The sequence below is a fragment of the Opisthocomus hoazin genome, chromosome 15 (assembly GCF_030867145.1).
Source record: "Opisthocomus hoazin isolate bOpiHoa1 chromosome 15, bOpiHoa1.hap1, whole genome shotgun sequence".
NCBI classification, from domain to species: Eukaryota; Metazoa; Chordata; class Aves; order Opisthocomiformes; family Opisthocomidae; genus Opisthocomus; species Opisthocomus hoazin.
This window is the reverse complement of record NC_134428.1, coordinates 7,055,666-7,076,034: the sequence shown is the minus strand read 5'-3', so window position 1 is coordinate 7,076,034 and position 20,369 is coordinate 7,055,666. Positions and strand designations below refer to the sequence as shown.

Here is a 20,369-nt window from a genome sequence, read left to right as displayed (position 1 = left end):
TTACAGCACCAGTCCATATATTAAAAACTATCTTAATTATGAGAAATGTGTTTTTATAAGTGTTTCTTACTGAATATTACCGAAGGAAATAAGATTGTTTCAGTGTCCCAAGTATTTGATTCTGTGTTACTCTGGCTTTTCGGTTCTTACTGCAGACTGTTTAAATGATGATGTTAAAGCAGATGAAATGACTGTTCTCCTGAAGTGATACTTCAGGGCTGTTACTTATTCTGCTGTTTTTGTATACGCTACAGAGGATTTGGTAAAGAAAAATATACCAACGGAACCGGAGTTACTACTGAAGATTTTACACTGTGAACCTGTTTCTTTCCTTGTGTTTAACGCACTACAAACCTGACAAAATATTTCTTTTCCTCTGATGAAATGCTAGCAAGGAGTCTAGTCTTCATAGAAAATGGAAATTTATGCTAACAAACCCAAAACCTGTGGTGTGTATGCATAACTTTTAATAATACATATCCTTTCATGGGCTTTCCTTCCCAAAAAGTCTCAGCTTCCAGTGTAAATTTTTCTACATCTCCTCTCAGTTACGTATGCCTAAAGAAGTCCACGTATTTCTGACTAAGAGTAGTAAGAGAGATGACAACACGGAATGTTGGATGAAAAACAGTACCCAAGGCTGTGTTGCTGTCGTCTGCCGAGCTGGTAGGACTGATGATGGGCAGAGGATTTTAACGAGAGAACTTCGCAGCTCGTGTCACGAAGATGGGTGCCTCTGTTCTTCTGAGGAAGCAAGTAACTTGCACTGGAAGCACCCGTCCACCGGACAGTTAATTCGATGAGAGCTGGAGGCTCACACTGGGGTTGCAAAGGAGCACGCTCTGAAGAAAGCGAGTGCTTGGACTCCAGATCCAGTGGGGAGATTCTCTTCCCAGATCCCTCTCGTAAGGGACTTCTTCCTCCTGGTCTATTTGTGCGTATTCTTTGTGCTAGTTTTGGTGCAAGGAGAGAGAGCTGAGATTTTGACATCTGCCATCAAATAATCTGGAGGGACACCAGCCTGGTACTGGGACTTTTGGGATGCGCACTAGGAGAATCATCATCAACCTCCAAGACCTGTTCACAGCAGAAACAGCAGCTACTTGTACCTCCCTCTTGCCAGGAGAGAGCATAAAGCTAGGGGCGTACAGAAACATCCTCTGGAATCAGTGGTGAGGAAGAACGGCTTGCAGTTATGTCACTTTAAATCCTGGCATTTAAAAACGTGTGACAAACGGCTTCAGGGAAAAGACATACTTTCACAGCCCGACAGCACTCAGCTGAGGGCTGCAGCAGGATGGTGTACAGCGGTAACGCTGGTGAGAGTAACAAGCTGTATTTCCCTTCCCAGAGTGACTATTCTCGCGGACATGCCAAATCGCCAGCACACCCTCCATGTCCACGGCCTGCTGCGTTAAGCAGACGTGTTTCCCGCCCCCAGCGTAACTCACTCTGCCAGGACGGCTCTGCCAGCCGCGCCCAGCACCGCCCGGCTCCAGACCTGCGGCGGGCCGCGCCGCGCCACGCTGCTCGCATTGTTTTCGGGGCCGTCCCGGCCGCCGCCCGCTGGCTCTGCTGCAGCCGGTCAGCCGCCGGCCCCGACAGCCGCGCTGCCCGCAGCCGGGCCGGGAGCAGGCCGGGAGCACGCCGGGCCGCCCTCCGCCCGCCGGCACCACCCATCGGCCCGCGCGCAGCCCCCCGCCCCCTTCGTCCCTGCTGCGCTCCTCCGCGCTGGACAGGCGCGCGCCTGCGGGCCGTCCCAAGCGCCTGCGCCACCCGCGGGGCGCGGCCGGCCCCACACCTCCCCGCACGGCGGCCAGGCCCCGCCCCTGGGCCCCGCGAGGCCCCGCCCACCGGGTGGAGCGCGACGGGCGGGGCCGATGGGCCGGAGCCCCGCCGCCCTCCCGCCCTCGGCCCCGCCCCCGGACGCGCCCCGCAGTGCCCCGGAAGGCGGCGCGTGCGCAGGCGCGCCGGCGGCACGTGGCGGCGGGGAGGCAATGGCGGTCGGGCCGGAGGGGCTGGAGCGCGCCCAGGTACCGCGGGGCGGCGGCTGGGAGCGGAGCGGGGCCGGAGCTGGGCCCGGCCTTGGCCTTGACCCGGGCGCGCCGCGCTGTGCCGTTGCAGGTGAAGAAGGCGGTGGAGGCGCTGCTGGCGTTCACCGGGAGCAGGGCGAGGCGGCACGCGGCGCTGCTGGGCGAGGGCGAGGCCGTGCACCTGCTGCTGACGGTGTGGAAGGTCCCGCGCGCCGCCCGGCTCCTCAGGATGTAAGGCGCGGGGGGGGCCGGTGCCTCCCCGCGGCGGCCGGAGTGCCTGGGGCCGGGGGATTTTTTCTAGACCGGGGCGATGCGGCGTGGAGAGAGAAGCCCCGTCCGCCCGTCGGTGTGCCGGGGTCCCGGCGCCGCCCAGGCCGGTCTGTGGGCTGGGTGCGGCCGCGGCTAGAGACGGGCGGCCGGCTGCTCCCTCCTCCTGGTGGGGCCGCAGTGGCGCCTGCGGGCGGGCGCGTGGGCTCCACAGCGTGTCGCGGGGAGGCTCTCACAGTTCTGCGTCCTCGAGAAGGTGCGAGTTGCGCCGAGGACGCCTAGCAGTTAACACAGAGCCGACAGACGCAGCTTCCTCGTCCTTGCTGGAGGACCTAGTGCTGGGAGGTCTTTCTCTCTCAGACGCTCCCTGCCCCTCTCACATTCTCGTTGCAGACCACTGCCCCACGGTGTCCGACCAGAAACAGCGGAGGTCTGCCTGTTCACAAGGGATGAACCGAATTTGTCAGCAGAACAGACGGAAAATCGGTACCGGAAGCTTTTAACCGAGAATGGGATCAGCAGCGTTAGCCAGGTGAGAGAGGTGGCGGTGTGATACAGCACTGAGGCGTCTTTCCTCTCCTGCAGCGAACAGGGAGAGCAGTTGTTCCCTGCCCTTTAGTGGTTCCGAGTTAGTATCTCCGGTGAGAGTTTTCTGACTATTCAGACCGTAGTTTCCCTAAACTTAAGAATTCACTTGGAATAATATCATCGATTTGAAACAGGACCTTTAGCCATCAGATGTCATTGCTAGATGAATGATCAGTAACACTTAGCTTGCTTCAGCAACTGGAAAGACTCACAATGTAGAAGAATGAATTCTTTCAGCTGGATTGGATTGCTTATGCTTCTAGCAATAAAACTAGAAAACAATTCTGTTGTTGTGTTCAACGTTGACTCGGATGTTGCCATGTACTCAGGCTCTGTTTGGTGATTCGCAGTTACTGTGCAAGAGATCCGTGTTGTTCGATTCTTAAAACAAAAGATACCGTATCCTTTTTCAGCGTTCTAAAATAACGTACCGCTACAGATGGTCAGTGATGCAAGTTAATTCTGTGCAGCTCTGGGAAGTGTTCTAGGCTGTGTCTGCAGCGGTGGGGACTAAACTGTTACTTGCATTGCAGATCATCTCGTACAAAACTCTGAAAAAAGAGTATAAGCTCTTCGAAGCAAAGCGTCGCCTCCTGAACAGATTTGATCTCTTTCTGTCCGACGACGGAATTAGAAGGCTCTTGCCCTCACATCTAGGAAAACACTTCTATGCAAGGAAGAAGTAGGTCCTTGAATTCTGTATGTCAATTTTGCATTATCTTTTTTAAGATTAGATTCCTCTTAGTAAAGTGTTGGCTGGTTGGCTTGGGGAGGGGTTTTTTTCTGGGTTTTTAAAATTTTTTTTTTTTTTAACCCCCCTCCCCGTTCTATTTTAGGGCACCTTTGTCTGTAAACCTGAAAGCCAGAAATCTTGCTAAGGAAATACAGAAACATATCCAGGGGACTACACTCCCAGTTACCAACAAAGGGTGCTGTTAGTAAGTATGAGCAGATCAGTGCTTCACGCAAAGAACAGTTGTCCCTTAACCGCAGGCATTTTAAGTGAGTTACTTTTATTCCATTAATACGTGAATAAAAGAGGTCAGGGGTCACTGTTCCAGATAGGGGCCATTTTGAACCTTAAGCTGTATAAAGAAATTAGCAGTTCTACTTAATAAGAAGTTCTACTGTGAAGTTTTACCTTTTCTGTCTTTTTTCCTGTACCTAAGGAATTTCTGGGCAACTGTCGCTGTCAAACAGCATGTACAATCTTAGAAAAATACTGCTGTTAAATTAGCTAAAAACTACTTCCAAAATACTCTGTTCTTATAAGATTTCTGTTAATTTATTGTGCATCTAAAATGATCTTAATTGGTAGTATGCTTAGTCACATAAGGCAGAAAGAAGTTGTGTATCCAAGTACGGAAGGGTTATTGCTGGTAAATCTATTGTAACTGTTACTCCAAAAGACTTCTGCAACAGGCAGCCATCCTTAATGAAAGCTAAGATAATTGCAGATAAGTGGGCTTTTTTCCTTTCTGGGTTTGCCTGAAAACAAGTAACTTATTTGTCCCCCTCTTCACTTCTTTCAGTACAGCGCGTATAGGTCACACTGGAATGAAAGCTGATGAGATACTAGATAATATCATGGCTGCAGCTGAGGTGATTGCTGAGAAGTTACCAAAGGTACTGCTGATTAACTGCATTAAAGCCAAGTCGGTCTGTAACTCAGCCTTGTTATTTTTACGTAATATACTGTTTTTGTTGTTGCAGAATTGGAAAAATGTAAAAATTCTTCACCTCAAAACACTTAAATCAGTTGCACTTCCGATTTTTACTGCAAATATATCCAACTTGGATGAGCTTGACAGACGGCCATCTCTCAAAAAACAGGAAGTAAAGGTAAAAAAAAACCCAAAACTTCAAACTTTCCATAAAACCAAGTTGGAACGACTAGTTCTTTGGTTTCCGTTTATGTGTTACAGTGTCTGATGTGTTGAGTTGAAATGTTTTAGCAGTTGATCCCAGGCATTTGTGGCTACAGATGGGTTAGGTGCTCCTGACTCCGAGTGTTTCAAGTACTCAGTAATACTAATGAAATCATGCAGAATCCCTGGGAGGTTGTAAACCAAACTGGAAATAAGTAAGTTAAGTGTTTCTAGTCCTAAACTGTAGGGAGCTGAGACTGATTCTTAGACCTTTTGCTTGTATTGTTTATTCCTATTTGCCTTCTGAAAATACACTCATTAACATACACATGGATTCAAACTATGCATCCATTATTTGCTGGCTAATCAGCAGTATCCTAGTAATTCGCAGGCTCATATATTAGTGTATATGTATGGGGGGGGCCTCACCTACTTTTTAAAAAAAGAAAATAATCGGCTATTCCTTTGTACTGAGTTCTGCTTATTATGCTCTTTGGTCTAAAACAAATTTGGAGCATATATATTCAATTTAAAGACTAATCTTAACACTGTTATCATTTACTTATGAGCTATTTATAATAAACTTCTGAAAGTAATGCATTTTTTTCATATTTTACATAAGGTTGACCAGTCCAGGTCTATTAAACAATAATATTTAGGTTAAGTTGCTAGACCATCTTATTTTTAACCATATTAAAACATTTATTACACATTTATAAATGTTGTGGGGATTTGTCTGAGATGTACTTCCAATTAATTCTAGAAGGGGAAGAAGAAGAAACCGAAGAAGGCAGCTAAAAAGCTGAATTCAAGTAAAGTCACTTTGACAACTGAAATTAACACTGTTGCTGCTACCCAGGAGCTTGCAATACAAGAAAAAGCAGTAGTTGTCCAAGAACCAGGTGATCATGATGATGGTGACGATGAAGAAATTCCACAGCTGGTGCCTGTGCAAACAACCAGCTTAGCTGGGCTGAAGGTAGTTGTTTCATCATATTGAGAAATTCACATTTCAGTTAAAACCAAAGGTACTGAACTGTTTAAATTGTTCGTTGCTCCTTAGGGAACAGTGTGTGTTAACACACTTCAGGTGAACTGGATATTTTGTGAATATATCATGAAAGCAAGAGTTGAGTGTGAGGGGAGGTGTTTTGTTTTGGGTTTGGTTTTTTTGTTTTGTGGGTGTTCTAATTTTTTTATTTTTATTTTAAGTTAAACCCTCTTGCAGACGAAGGAAGCCAGTGGTTATGGTCCTTTTATGTATTTTTCTGAATAGCAGCAATTTTGTCTAGGTCGAATAGCAAGCCTGAAGTCAGAAGAAAGGGTAAATAAATGATTGCGAAACGGCTTAATACTTGATCAAGTAAAGCATAAAACTTTTAATTTCAAATTTCTTTTAAAATTAAATTTTAATGTATTTTAATATATCGTCTTCTGCCTGGAGCGCAAAACTTGAGTAAGAACAAATAACATTCTCTAGGATGGTAATATGCAACATTAACAATGATGTAATATAAATTGAGAGCTAGCAGCTTGTGTGAAATACTGTGTGGACTTGTTACCAGTATAGGAGATGATGCGGATCATGTCGTTAACATGTCAGCAAAACAGCCAGACTGATAATACTCACATTTAACAAATATCTAGGAAAGATATTTGGATGAACAAAACAATAACACTTAAAATTCAACTTAGTTGCACTATATTCATGATTGGAGCATATCCTTAAACTGTAATGATGTACCTTTTCAGGGATGCCCGAGCTAAAACTATTAAGTGCAGGCCCACCAAAAAAATTCATGCAGCTTGCTTCAAGCTGCTGTAATGCAACAGGCGTACATTAGCTCACGTGATATGGCTGCCAGAGCCCTATTTCCAGAGACCTGGGGTGGATACAGCTAGAGTTGGACTGCGTGAATTGTTCTGATGACAGCAGCCTTCTTTCGTGAGGGCCATTTGGGAATAGTGCTGAGCTCTAGGGAATACTAGGCCCGGTGCACAGGTAAGAGTGCAGTCAGTTCCTGTGTGTGCAGCTGGACTTCAGCTAGAGCTGCTGATCTCCATTCGCTCTGTTAAGCCTGGTAATGTGGCAACAAGAGGACTGTGGTTTGAAGCTTGCCAGCAGAGGTCAGTGGCGTGGCTGGTCAGGAGGATCCCTGCACCAGTTAAATCTATTTGCTTGCTCAGTATTTTGTGGGGTTGTTTTGTTTGGGTTTTGGGTTTTTTTCTCATTATTTTAATTATTTAGTTCTGTATTTAATCCTCTGCTTCCAGACGGAAATGTGAACAGATGATTTGGGCTAGGGCACAGTTCAGTCAGTAGAAAGCATTTGTCGTTTATAATGGTTTTCATTGATCCTTCTTCTTGCAAAACAGTAAAGAAGTTTCTCAGGTGGAAGGGTAACTTTATTTGTCTGTGTTAAATACAGAAAATGGAACCAAGTCCAGAAAAAGTTGACATCCTAGGTGAGAAAACTAAACCACCCCTTGGTAAGAGAAAGAAACAACCTCTAGCTGTGGAAACTCCAAAATCAAAACATGAAGTTCCAGAAGAGTGTGCAGACTTGCGGACATCGTCAAAACAGAAAAAAAACAAGCAGCTCAGCATGCCAAAGGAAGCAATAAAAGAAAAAGAGATAAAAAAGACTCCCAAAAAGCCTGAAGCAAAGTCTTTCGCAACACCCAAAGCTGGCAAATCAACAGAGTCAGCCAACAAGTCTTCGAAAACGCCAAAGCAAACACCCAAGAAAGCGCGCCAGCTACAGTCAGCATGAGCGTTGTAACACATTTTATATAGTCATTGAGGGGTGTCTGTTTAGTAAACAAATATATTGATGAAGTAAAATATCTTCTTAAGAAAACACGATCCCAAGAGCTTTTTTCACTGAGACCTGTAAGGATTAATTTGTGTTTCCTTCTGACAAGCTGGACCAAATAAACTCACAATCTTAATTGGCTTTATTTCTTACCTTCTGTCTTTTCCTGGGCAAAACAGAGAGCACTCAAATTGTTTAAATGTCAAAGGGCAGGGAGGGGACTATTCCAGGAAAAAAACGTTATAAGTGACATCTTTCTGAAGCATAGTTTAGTACTGGAACAGACAAGGGCTGAAGCAAGAAGCATGTATACCAAGAGCAGCAACCTATTTAACATGTGGTTTAAAATGTGAAATAGCTGCTACTTTTTTAATTGTTCGATTGAGTGAAAACAGATTGACATCTATTGATCTTATTCCAAATATTTAAGTTAGCAGCCTAATAACAAGCCAAACAATGTCATTATTTTTAAACTACTTTTACCTAGGGTATTTGTGTGGGTTTAAAAAACAACAAAAAACAAAACCACACAATTTTACTTTTATACTTGTATGCTTTGACCACTTAGACTTCATGACATCAAGCAAAATCTCATTACCTTCACTCTTGGGCTTTATTTCTGCTACCAGAACAATTGGAGGTATCCCTGGATGCTGTCTGCAGTACTGTTGTTTCTTCCATCTGAAAAAGAGCAAAGGCTGCATGAATTTCAGGTGTGCCAGCAAAGTGAACCAGTCCCATAAAAGGTTTCCAGTTGTTGCTCCCTGTATGACTACTTCACATGCTTCTCAGAATACAAGGCAGATTTGTGATGAAAAATCCTAGTGGTAAAAATCTCTTAGTATTTTACTCAAATCCAAATAGGAAAAAGGTCGTAAGAGACAAGGAAATTAATCAACTGTATGTAACCAGCCTAATTTGCAGAGTTCAAAAAAAACCTATCTCCTATTTAGGATGTCTGGTATCAATACTTTTGCTACGTAGAAAATAATTGAGTGTTAAATAAAAAGTGGTAAAAGAAACTAAAAAATATGAAAATATTCTGCTTGATCCATGGTATCAACTTTCTGTAACCTGTGACCTCTTGTTCTAGGCTACCATAAACATTTTTTAATCAATAAACAAATTAATCTTAGCCAAAAAAGCAAGTCTGACTCAATGACCCCTGTTAGATCCATGCTAACAAAAAGATCTAATCTTGTCCAAAAATAATCCCATCACTTTCTAGCACGGGCTGCAAAATATTACTTCAATTCCATAATACAAAGTAAGAGAGTAGATAGAGAACTTGCCTCCTTTCTGGAAATGTGGTTTTGTATCTAATCATTCATGTTAAAATGTTTCTTAATTTGTAGATGTGCAGAAAATTATGAAGATCATAACTTTTGTATGAGTAATTGATAGTGAACTGTACTGGCTTCAGTTAGGTAGGTGCTGGAAAAACACATCCTTCACGCTGAAAACAAGTACTGCCTTGAAATTCTGCAGCACCCGGTGCCAACCTGTGTTGGGACTGCCTTTTCTTTGATAGCAGCACTTGAATTCACAGAGCAAGGCAAGACGTGTAAAGCATCTGATTGACACAGCTATGAACTAACCCACTGGGGAAAAAGTACATGTATGCACACACTAGACTATACAGCAGAACTTGTTCCTTCTACGTTTCAGAGCATCCAGGGTGCTGACAGTTAAATAAGATGTAACACTACTGATACAATTTGTATTCTTCCTATGAGTAATGTGATCTTATTAAAAAAAAAATGTATTTAGAATTCAGAGAATCAGTGGGTAGTAATTCGATGTAGCTGTTGCAGATCTTCACTTGGAGACACCTACAGTCATCACCTTAGCAGCAGTGAGTCACCTTTGTTACAGGGAGGTACATCTCTCAACTTCTCAGCGGACTGCATGTACTGACAATCAGTGTTGACTGATGGAGTTAATTTAACAATTTATTCAAGAAACTATTTCTTAGTAATGTTTTTTTTGCTTGTTTAAGAGACAAGGAAAAAGAGAGGGAAAACCTGTCACTTTGCTAATTAAGAAAGGAGGAAATAGGAAAAACTAACATTCATTCAGGTTGAAACTGCCTATTGCTGATGCATTACAGAATCAAATCAGGTGTAAAACAGTTGTTTTCAGTTAACAAATTTCAACAAGCAAGCTGTAAGGACCAAATGAACACTTCACATCCTTAGTGTAAATGCTCGTGTAACAAAGAGAACTGTATTTTCTATGCTGGCAGCTGCAGCTAAGATGGAAAACGCCTCCCCAAGAGCTGAGCTGGTTTAGCTCTGCGTGGCACGTCAATGAGTACGGAGTTTGGTCTTGGCGACCAGCTAGAGCTCAGTAGTCACGCCTGAGCCTTTGTAAGGATGTTTCTGGGAACGACCACTGAGAGACTAAAGCAAATCTGCTGTATTTATACATAAATTCTTATAGACCAGACGGTTTTATTCCTGTAATGTTTATTCTGACTTTAGAAATAGAAGGTGAAAGTTTTAACAGACACCTGAGTAATTATTTAAGGTACTGTATCTTTGACCTTACAATCTTTATTTTATTTAAAAATCGAAGGTGGAAAGAATGGTGGAATGAACTATAAAAGCCATTTATGGTATGGCTAGTGAAATTATTAGTCTTATAATAAAGCTGTATTACCACAAGTTCTGTCAGGATCCCCATAATTCAGAATATAAAAAGGGGACTTTGGTTAAGTTCTTATGTACCATTTTCAATAGTACTTTTTGTCCTTAGCTAAGGTTTTGGGTTTTAACAGAAAAATCTGTTAACTTTCTCTCCATTAAGAGTATAGAATAATAATATTTTAAAATGCAGAATTGTCAAGGCATATCTAAACTCTTGGAAGTACTTCAAGATATACAAACAGTGCTTTCTTTACACAGCTCATGTATCCTTGTATTAAGTGCTTTGTGGAGACTGGGTGATAGCCACAATTTTTTGTGCATCTTTAATGTGAGCAAGTTCAAGTCCTTTTTAGAAGCACTGAAAGCAGAGTGGCTGTACGGAGGCTAGAAGGGAAGAGGGAGTCAGTAACTCTCAAAATATCAACATTCTCGTTTAAAAAAAAATCTATAATTAAAAATTGCTGCAAGAGTTAAAACTAAACATTTAATTAGATTAAGGACAAGATTCTGCAAGGAGTCTTTCCTTTTATTTGAAAGGTTTAATAAAGATACTACCAAAATACTTTCTCTAGTAGCGCAGTGTGGGTTTGTTGACTATGATTCTCTGTTGCTCATTTGTTCTCCGTATTTGTGTTAAAGTGGGAACTAAGTCATGTTCCTCACAGACATAAACTGGAGTCAGGAAACAAGTCTTTCAAAGACTGCAGCAAGTATCAGAAACTAGAACCACAGTGAAATAATTTAGTGCAGCTACCTTGCGACTTACTACTCTACTGAAGCGCCTTTCTTTTCCCCTAGAAAAAGTCTGCTGAACCAGTCCTTTTGCAAGAGAGGAAAAACTTCAAAACTGCACTAACTTCTGCCCTGATTTATATGGCTGGGTGCTTTTATTAAAAAAAGAATCAATTGGAGAGACATTCAATGTGTTCATAACTTAAAAAAATAATTTCATAGAATCACAGAATCACAGAATGGTCAGGGTTGGAAGGGAGCTCTGTGGGTCATCCAATCCAACCCCCCTGCCGAAGCAGGGTCACCTACAGCAGGCTGCAGAGGACCTTGTCCAGGCAGGTCTGGAATATCTCCAGAGAAGGAGACTCCACAACCTCCCTGGGCAGCCTGGGCCAGTGCTCCGTCACCCTCAGAGGGAAGAAGTTCTTCCTCATGTTCAGATGGAACTTCCTGTGCTTCAGTTTGTGCCCACTGCCCCTTGTCCTGTCACTGGGCACCACTACAAAGAGTTTGGCCCCATCCTCCTGACACCCACCCTGCAGATATTTGTAAGCATATATTAGGTCCCCTCTCAGCCTTCTCTTCTCCAGGCTGAACAAGCCCAGCTCCCTCAGCCTCTCCTCGTAGGAGAGATGTTCCAGTCCCCTCACCATCTTAGCAGCCTGCCGCGATTGAGAGACAGGACACCGCTTGATACAAGCAGGATGATCGTTTTATTGTTCTTACACACATACATTTATACAGATCAGAAGGCAGCGTGTTTTAAACTGATTGGTTAAGTTTCAAACTAGGCACCTATTGATTGGTTAACACAGTTGCTAATACAGACACATTCTTTTCCTAAGCTCATCTAAACTAAGGCCATGCAGACACATTCTTTTCTTATCTTATCCAAGGCCTTGCTTCCTCCTTCAGGATGGCTCGGCACTATCTCTCTTCTTCTCAGGGTCAGGATGGCTGGGCACTAACTCCCTTCTTCCCAGGGTTTATGGCCCACAAGTTCCAACACATCCTCCCTCATCAATTGCACCGCGCTGGGGGCCCTGCTGAGGCCCACAGTAGCCCTCCGCTGGACTCTCTCCAGTAGGTCTTCATCTTTCTTGAACTGGGGAGCCCAGAAATGGACACAGTACTCCAGATGGGGTCTCACTAGGGCAGTGTAGAGGGGAAGGAGAACCTCCCTCGACCTGCTGGCCACGCTCCTCCTAATGCACCCCAGGATCCCATTGGCCTTCTTGGCAACCAGGGCACACTGCTGGCTCATGGTCAACCTGTCGTCCACCGCATAGCTGCTCTCCAGCAGGTCCACCCCAAGCCTGTACTGATGCATGGGGTTGTTCCTCCCCAGGTGCAGGACCCTGCACTTGCCCTTGTTGAACCTCATCAGGTTCCTCTCTGCCCAACTTTCCAGCCTGTCCAGGTCACGCTGAATGGCAGCACAGCCTTCTGGTGTATCTACCACACCTCCCAGTTTGGTGTCATCAGCAAACTTGCTGAGGGTACACTCTAACTCTTCATCAAGGTCAGTGATGAAGAAGTTAAACAAGACTGGGCCCAGTACTGACCCCTGGGGGACACCACTAGTTACCAGCCTGCAACTAGACTCAGCGCCACTGATGACAGCCCTCTGAGTTCTGCCATTCAGCCAGTTCTCAATCCACCTCACCAACCACTCATCCAGCCCACAGTTCCTGAGCCTTGCCGAAGTCTAGGCAGACAACATCCACGGCTCTCCCCTCATCTACCCAGCCAGTCATGCCATCGTAGAAAGCTATCAGATTGGTCAGGCATGATTTCCCCTTGGTGAATCCATGCTGACTACTCCTGATAACCTTCTTTTCCTGCACTTGCTTCTTGATGACCTCCAGGATAAGCTGCTCCATCACCTTTCCCGGGATGGAGGTGAGGCTGACCGGCCTGTAGTTCCCTGGGTCCTCCTTCTTGCCCTTTTTGAAGATTGGAGTGACATTGGCCTTTCTCCAGTCCCCGGGCACCTCTCCTGTCCTCCAGGACCTCTCAAAGATGATGGAGAGTGGCTCAGCAATGACATCCACCAGCTCCCTCAGCACTCGTGGGTGCATTCCATCGGGGCCCATGGATTTGTGGGCGTCCAGATTGCTTAAGCGATCCCTCACACAGTCCTCCTCGACCAAGGGAAAGTCATCCTCTCTGTGGGCTTCTTCTCTTACCTCCGGGGCCTGGGATTCCTGAGGGCCTGCCTTGACACTGAAGACTGAAGCAAAGAAGGCATTCAGTAGCTCTGCCTTCTCTGCATCCTCCATCACCAGGACACCCACCTCATTCAGCAGCAGCCCCACATTGTCCCTAGCCTTCCTTTAGCTGCTGATGTAGTTGAAGAAGCCCTTCTTGTTGTTTTTGACATCCCTTGCCAGCTTCAATTCCAGGTGGGCTTTGGCCTTCCTCGTCGCATCCCTGCACGCTCTGACCACATTCCTGTACTCTTCCCAAGTGGCCTGCCCCTCTTTCCACATTCCATAGACCTTTCTCTTCTGCCTGATCTCCACTAGAAGCTCCTTGTTCAACCATGCAGGTCTCCTGTGTCCTTTGCTAGATTTCTTTCTCAGGGGGATGCACCGCTCCTGAGCATGGAGGAAGTGAAGTTTAAACAGCGACCAGCACTTTTGGACCCCCCTGCCTTCAAGAGCCCTGGACAGATTTCCATGGACAGACAAACAGAGCAGAAAAATACCACGTATCTAGAATAAGCATGGACTAGTTTATGCCTGTATCTGGTCTGTAAGCCTTCTGCCATGCTTACAGAAATCACTATGTTTGCATGCATGTTTGGTAGGAGAAGGGTGATAATGTAACTTACACTTTCAGATTAGCCCTTAAGTTCAGCATTACTGGCAAGAGTAACAGCTAATAATGAAGCAAATATCTCAATACTATGAAAACAAGGTCTTGGCAGGAGCGATGCAGAAAAGGTAACAATCTTGCTCACAAGCTCATCTTGTAGGAGTTAATTACATCTTGGGCCCCAGGGGGAGTTAAGTTTGGTGCACAGCATAAGAATGCCACAGGGCTGGAACTACAACTTTAAGCACTTACTGTGCTTGAGGACTTGGGGGTGTTAAAAGATATGTACCAGGTCCTTAACTGACAGAAGAGTGAACTTCAACACCCATCTTGCCTTCTGCATGACCGTTTTACTTGCTGGATTTTTCATCTTGCACTCACAACTAGTTTCCCACTTGTTAACCTGTGTTAGAAAGTTGTATTCTAACTACTCTTTTCAGCCTCCTCACGCACGTAGTTACAGCGGTCTATATGGCTTTGCAGATGCACGCTGTAACTGTCTTGCAAATCCCTGCTGCCCACCAACAGCTGCCTCCTCCCGCAAGCGCGGAGGCCGACGAGGCATACGCTCATCTCAAGACCACCTCCGCCGGAGCGCCTGCCTCCCTGCCCGGGTGTCTGAGCAACCCCGGCCCGAGGCCTTGCCCCGCCTCGGCCGGCAGCAGTGGCAGGGAGCGGCTGCGTCTGCCACCGCCCACCGCACCGGGACGCGGCAGCGACCTCCATGCGCGGGACGATGCCGCTCCACAGCGCTGACGGCCGGGGACGGGGGGAGGAGAGGCCGGCTGCGGGAACCGGACCTCGGCGAACGAGGTGTCGGCCGCCCCTACAGCGGCTCACGCCAAGCGGGAGGAGTGCCCGCGCCGTCCCGGCGGCAGCGGGGCTCGCCGGGGCCCCCCGAGGACGGCCGCCCCTCCCGCCTTCCACCTCAGCGGCCACCGGACCCCCCAAGGGCGACGGCTCCCTCCCGCCTTCCACCTCAGCAGCCCTCCCCCTCCCGCCTCTCCCCTCAGCACCCACCGGAACCCCGCGAGGGCAGCAGCCTCCCCCCCCGCTTTCCACCTCAGCACTCACCAGAACCCCCGGAGGACAGCAGCCTTCCCCACCTCTCACCTCAGCGGCCGCCAGGGCGCAGCGGGAGTCCGTCCGGGAGGGGGCGTGTCCCCGCGCGCAGGTGCAGGCGGAGGGGCGGGGCGTGACGCGGGCCGGCCGCCCCTCTCAGGCGCGGCCCCGCTCTCCCCTCAGGTGCGGGCGGCCCGAGGCAGCGGTGGCGCCGCTGCTGCCCGGCCATGGCGGCCCCCGGCGGGCTGGGTCGCTGCGTGGCCGCCTTCTGGCTGGCGCTGGCCTTCGACGCGCTGGGGCTGGCAGTGCTGCTGGTCGGCGTGTTCGCCGACGTCTTTTTCTCCGACCTGCTCATCTACGCGGGCGGCATCGGCATCTTCCTCAGCCTCGTCTGGTGGGTGTTCTGGTACGCCGGCAACCTGGAGGTGCCGCCGGAGGAGCTGCGTGACGACGTGGGGCTGGCGCCGCCCAAGGGTCGGGCGGACAGCCTTCTGCGGGGGCTGGTGCGCGGCCTCAGCCGCCGCCTCTCCGCCGCCTTCGCGCCCGCGCCCCGCGCCGCCGCCGAGGTGGAGCTGCAGCGCGCCCGGACCCCGCGGGGCCGGCCCGACGGCGGCAGGTGAGAGCCGCGGGGCGGGCCCCGGGACAGGGCTGCTCGCCGGCAGCTTGGCGCGGCGGGGCCATGGGGAGGCTGTCCCAGCCCTGGGCGTAGCCGAGAGGGAGCGCGCCCCTCTCCGGTGGGGCCCCGCTCCGGCGGGGCGCGGGGGCGATGGCGGGCGGGGGCCGGGGCGTCCCCCGCGGGAGCAGCGGGCCGGCCGTCGGTCTGCGGCGGGGCCAGCTCCGCCCGGGCAGCCTGAGGCGCGGCGAGCGCAGGGGAAAGGCTGGCTGGCACTTGGCCTCGGCCGGTGGTCTGGAGCTCCCGAATGCCTCCGGCGGCTGAGCGGCTTCTCTGAACGCGGACGGCCGGGAAAGGTGCGCTGCTGTCTGGTGTGCCTGGGTCCAGCTTGGACGCGTCGGTCAGAACATCCCTGGTGGGGTCGTTCATGCGGCCTGTTTATTCTGGAAGAGAAACATGCCTAATGCCTTGAAAATGGCGGGGGGGGGAAGTAAAGATTTTGCTTCACTGTCTAAAATCCTTCGCTGAAGGAACTGTAAAAACAATTTTGCACTAAGTGTCTGAACTGCGCCTGAACGCCTCGCAGTTCTCGTTCACCGTGTGCAAGGTCAGCGTTCTCTGTTGCTCCTTGAAATTGAATCTTTAAGCTGTTGTTGGTGTACAGAAGAGTTCATGTGGAAATAGTCTTCCTTCGTGAAAGCCGCAGAGTTTTCTGGAGAGGAAGTTCTAGCAGTAGGGAGATACGATATAGATAACTATTGCTCAGTAGAAGGCTCCTAGGAGGCGGAGTAAGAACAGCAGCAGTACAGCCGTAAAATATTTCTTACTGCTATTTAGTTTATTATTAACTATATCTACAATTAGAAAACAGGCTGTTGAAAATGAGTCATTCTCCTCTTTTTAGACATTTTTTTTTCCCCTCCGAAATAGGTTTAGAGATCCATATTTGCAGGGAAGAAATAACATTTGTTAAATGACTGTGCATAACCTTTTTCACCTAAAGATTATGGCAATTGTAGGTATTGAGTTCAGTAGATAATATTGTGTCTCTGTAGATGGTCCTACTTTCAATATGCACATATAGATGTGTATTTTGCTGTAATAAACTTCTAGTAGTGAAAGTTACCCATTATTTTTAAATATTTCAAATCTTGTGTGTTACGGATTTTAATTACAAATAGCCTGTGGTTTATTAGTAACTGTAGAGGTGGATGTATGGAGTGCTTTATTACAAGCTATCCCAAGTGAACAGCAGCTTCTAAAACTACAGTGAACAAACTCCGGTACAATCACGGTACTAATTGTAATTCAGAAGGAACCAAGACAAAGGGAGCATGTAAGAGTTGTTACACATTGTAACATGATTTCTATGATTTTAACTTTCAAGGTAAAATGGAGGATAACAAACGGTTGCACCTCCAAAGATAACTCGGTGTTCCCTTTTGAAGTAAGCTTGTCTGAGCACTTCATACCTTCTCATAAACAACCATCTGCACCAGATCATCCCTTACTGGTAGACCAAATCCTCTCCCCATCTGGAGGTATTTATGAACTTAACCAAACGGGTTAAACGTGTTTGGGCAGATATTGTCAAGAGATAGAAGGGGAAAAAACCGCCACCACAAAACAAAAAAAAAAAACCACCAAACCCACAACAACCCACCCCGTACTGGCCATTAGAAGAGCTTCCTGAGCCATTAACTTCAGATTTCATCTAAAATTTAAAAAAAAAAAAAAAACATGTTAAGTGTTTGGAAAATGAACTGTTGCCTTAAGAAGATTCTCTACAGAAACTATACATTTTTGTAATTTAGATAATTTTCTGGTTCTTGCCATCAATAACTTCCTGAAGTTATTAATGGAATACTGCATGCTGTTCAGATTCCCTGTCTTAAAAATTATATAGTAGAAGTGAGTGAGAAGGGTGAGAATTCTGAAGATATGGAATGAATTATGGGAGTAACAAGTGGTTTAGGATCCTAGAGCCTGAAAAGAGATGCAGAGTTTAAAGTATTCTAGAGATCTGTGCAGTCATGAGTCATGACAAGGTATGTAGGAAATACCTCTCCCAAGACAGAGCAGGAACCAATGACTTGTCACATGCTGTGTAGCTGAAGTGTGGGGTTATTTGGCATGGGGAAATACGACAGACAAAAATTTACTGATTCAGAAAGCCAGGGGAAGAAACAGAAGAGATGCAAAGATAATGTATTTGGCTCAGGAAGACCTGGGGCAGTAAGTGGCGGTTGAGATAACGTCCTGAGGAGATGTCACTTGCGTGCTGTGTTCTTATGCCTTTACCGAGACATCCGCACTTGGTCATCATTGGAGATGGTCTGTTGTCTTGATGGGTCTTTTATTTGGGTCCCAACTGGCTGTTAAACATGAGGAAAAATACTTTTAAGACTGACTTCAAATAACAGTTTAGAGTTTTATGTTTCTTTGTTCTAAGACTGTTTTGGAGTAACCTTTTCTTAATGTATTATCTTCAGGATCTGTTGAAGACACGGCTGTTGAAGTTACTGCCTCTAAAAGTGGGGGAAGTGTTGCGAGTTACGGAAAGAGAATTCCCTACTCAGTGCAGTAGGATTCTCTCATGATGGAATGATCTCTGCAACCATTGCGGACTCTGTATAAAATAGACACATAGAGCCACATCTCTGCCAGACGCACCGATTTCAGTGTTGGACTGGATAGTTTTTGTGGGTATTTCCCCAATTTCAAAACATAAATTAGATCTCTTCAGAAGTGAGAACTAAAAGAGAAACAAGCCTGATTCACAGAAAAATCACTGCAGCGTGTAATATAGATTTTTTTTTAATTATTATTTTTATAACCTGGGAATGTTTGGATAAAAAGCTCTTGCACAATGAAAAGCTCTTGCACTGTTTTACCAAGGTCTGGAAGTTAAACGTACTGTGAATTTTTATGATGCCAGTGCAATACTTTTGTTTGTAAGGGTGCTTTTAAAATATCTGTGTTGAACTATTGATGCAATGTTGCAAATGTAGTAGAAGTTGTTTATAGTGTAAATATGCAATTTACGGTGACTCTTGTAAAGTTTCATCATTATGTTGGAATAACTTGGAATTTGAGATTCTGTAAGTAGACAAGTAAAAATAGTGATGTTGGCATACCAGTACATTCTTCGTAGCTGTGAATGATGTAATGTGATGACTCTAATAAGCATTTTTAGTCCAGTGATGTTTGGAATAATTTTCCTAATGCTGAAGCATTTGGGGAGGGGAACCAAAACATACCCTACCCCCCCCCTCCCCTCGTTGATAACCAAATACTCCAATGCTTTGAAAAATATTAACAAATTTACATTTAGATGTAACTGAGAAATAGCACCTGGGAAAAAAATTATATAGAAGTTGATACCTAAAATTCTTGTGTGGAGAAATTCCTCATGAGTTCCTCCAATTTTGAACCAACACGAAGAGTTTGAGCCCAGCATTGGCAAATGTGGGCAGGTCTTAAAATTTTATTGTAGAGTTCTTCGTATGCCACACCTCATCGAATACTAGAGGTGGATCTAAGGAAAATGTTTACTAAGAATATCATGGCTGTACTTCCCTGTGGACTGTCGAAATGTCTTTCAATGTTCTCTTGCAAGTTACTGGAGTGACTTCTTACTTTTGTATGTGTGTCCTAATTTTTAAACGTTTTCCAAACGTTCTCAGTTTTTCAGCAAGATTAGATGAACACTAAACTTGAAGGTCTGTAGTGTGGGTTTCTCCTGTACTCACTGCAGGTTTTAGGAGGTGTACACCATCGTTTCCTCCTTTTAGAGGAACTGCAATGTGACACCACTGTGTTGTTAACAATGGTCCAATTAAAAAAAAAAAAAGGCCAAACAAACTCCTCCCTTAAAACCTATAGCTTGCTGTTTCAGTGTCGTTTGCAAGATTTTTTTCATTTCATTGTTCTGAACGGAGATAACTACCTTTTCTGATTCCCCATGGTTTCACTTGTACACTGAATTATGAGATGTAATGTTTAATAAGTGGAATGATTAGCTGCAGCTAGAAATTAAGCCAAAACTTTTCTCTGCAGCCATTCACATACTTAATCTGATGAAAAAAACCTTTCTGATCTGGTGTTGCTATCAAAATTACTGAGGTGAATTGAGCAGGGCTTTGCATTTGCTGCAGATTACAATGTAATTAATCTTAAATCCAGTATCAGTACTTAATGATTGTTGTGTAAAATGGTAGCTAGAATGTTGTTGGCTGTTGCAGCTTCACTTAAAATTGCACGGGATTCAAACATTTACAATTATGAACAGTATGTATGTTTTAAAAATGAAATCTAGGAGCTGACGCATTGGTAAAGGAGGATGTTCACCATAGTGAAGCGCTAGGATGTTACTGCACACTGCGTCTAAACAGTGGGATAAAAAGTGCTTGCTGTGGAGCAACGCTGACTGCTGTATGCTGTGATCCTTTCTTTTTGAAAATGTAAACCGGTTACCATTTCATGCTGTCTGCCATCCAAAGAAGGAAGGCTAATACTAAATGGAAGCTGGCCACTGACGTAACAGCAGTTAAACATTAACAAATATTTAACACTATTTTAGTCTCCTGGCATCCTTATCAGTTGCAGCTCAATGCGGCACAAAGTCCCTTCGAAGAACTTTTATGCTGTTGATGGGAGGCACTTCTGCATGATGAGGGCTGCTTGCCGTGGTGTGAGCACCAAGTTCTGCATCTCACGAGAGAAGTCCTTGAAAGGACGGTCCTGTGCACTCTGCTTGCCAGCAGCCCCGCTGGCAGAGACCCACACTCTGCGGCGCGAGGGTGCCGGAGGGGTTTGGGGTGGCTTGAGCCTTAAAACTTGCTGGGAACGACATCCTCTGTTCCGCTGAGGGAAACAGGCCAGCCCCCTAACTTGTAGTTGGTGAGGGGTGGAGTGCCTGT

At 46.1% G+C, this 20,369-nt stretch overlaps 2 protein-coding genes across 2 annotated transcripts; both read left to right on the top strand.

The window, feature by feature from the left end:
• Positions 1 to 1,951: 1,951 nt before the first annotated feature.
• Positions 1,952 to 7,617, top strand: RSL1D1 (ribosomal L1 domain containing 1). The gene is made up of 9 exons (XM_075436688.1): positions 1,952 to 2,033; positions 2,125 to 2,264; positions 2,694 to 2,832; positions 3,422 to 3,570; positions 3,725 to 3,826; positions 4,421 to 4,514; positions 4,602 to 4,730; positions 5,520 to 5,735; positions 7,186 to 7,617. The coding sequence occupies exons 1-9, from the start codon at positions 1,998 to 2,000 to the stop codon at positions 7,528 to 7,530; spliced, it is 1,350 nt and encodes a 449-aa protein (XP_075292803.1). The 5' UTR covers positions 1,952 to 1,997; the 3' UTR covers positions 7,531 to 7,617.
• A 7,444-nt stretch (positions 7,618 to 15,061) lies between these two features.
• On the top strand, positions 15,062 to 19,990 carry LOC142363242 (transmembrane protein 238-like). The gene is made up of 2 exons (XM_075436507.1): positions 15,062 to 15,450; positions 17,940 to 19,990. The coding sequence occupies exons 1-2, from the start codon at positions 15,062 to 15,064 to the stop codon at positions 17,947 to 17,949; spliced, it is 399 nt and encodes a 132-aa protein (XP_075292622.1). The 3' UTR covers positions 17,950 to 19,990.
• Positions 19,991 to 20,369: the final 379 nt, after the last annotated feature.

What these genes read in the sequence shown, in the direction of transcription:
- RSL1D1 (XM_075436688.1), top strand. Translation starts at nt 1,998, where the DNA reads ATGGCGGTCGGGCCGGAGGGGCTGGAGCGCGCCCAG. An exon ending in GCCGCCCGGCTCCTCAGGAT is followed by an intron (nt 2,265 to 2,693) that starts GTAAGGCGCGGG and finishes TTCTCGTTGCAG; the next exon opens with ACCACTGCCCCACGGTGTCC. An exon ending in TTGCTGAGAAGTTACCAAAG is followed by an intron (nt 4,515 to 4,601) that starts GTACTGCTGATT and finishes TTGTTGTTGCAG; the next exon opens with AATTGGAAAAATGTAAAAAT.
- LOC142363242 (XM_075436507.1), top strand. Translation starts at nt 15,062, where the DNA reads ATGGCGGCCCCCGGCGGGCTGGGTCGCTGCGTGGCCGCCTTCTGGCTG.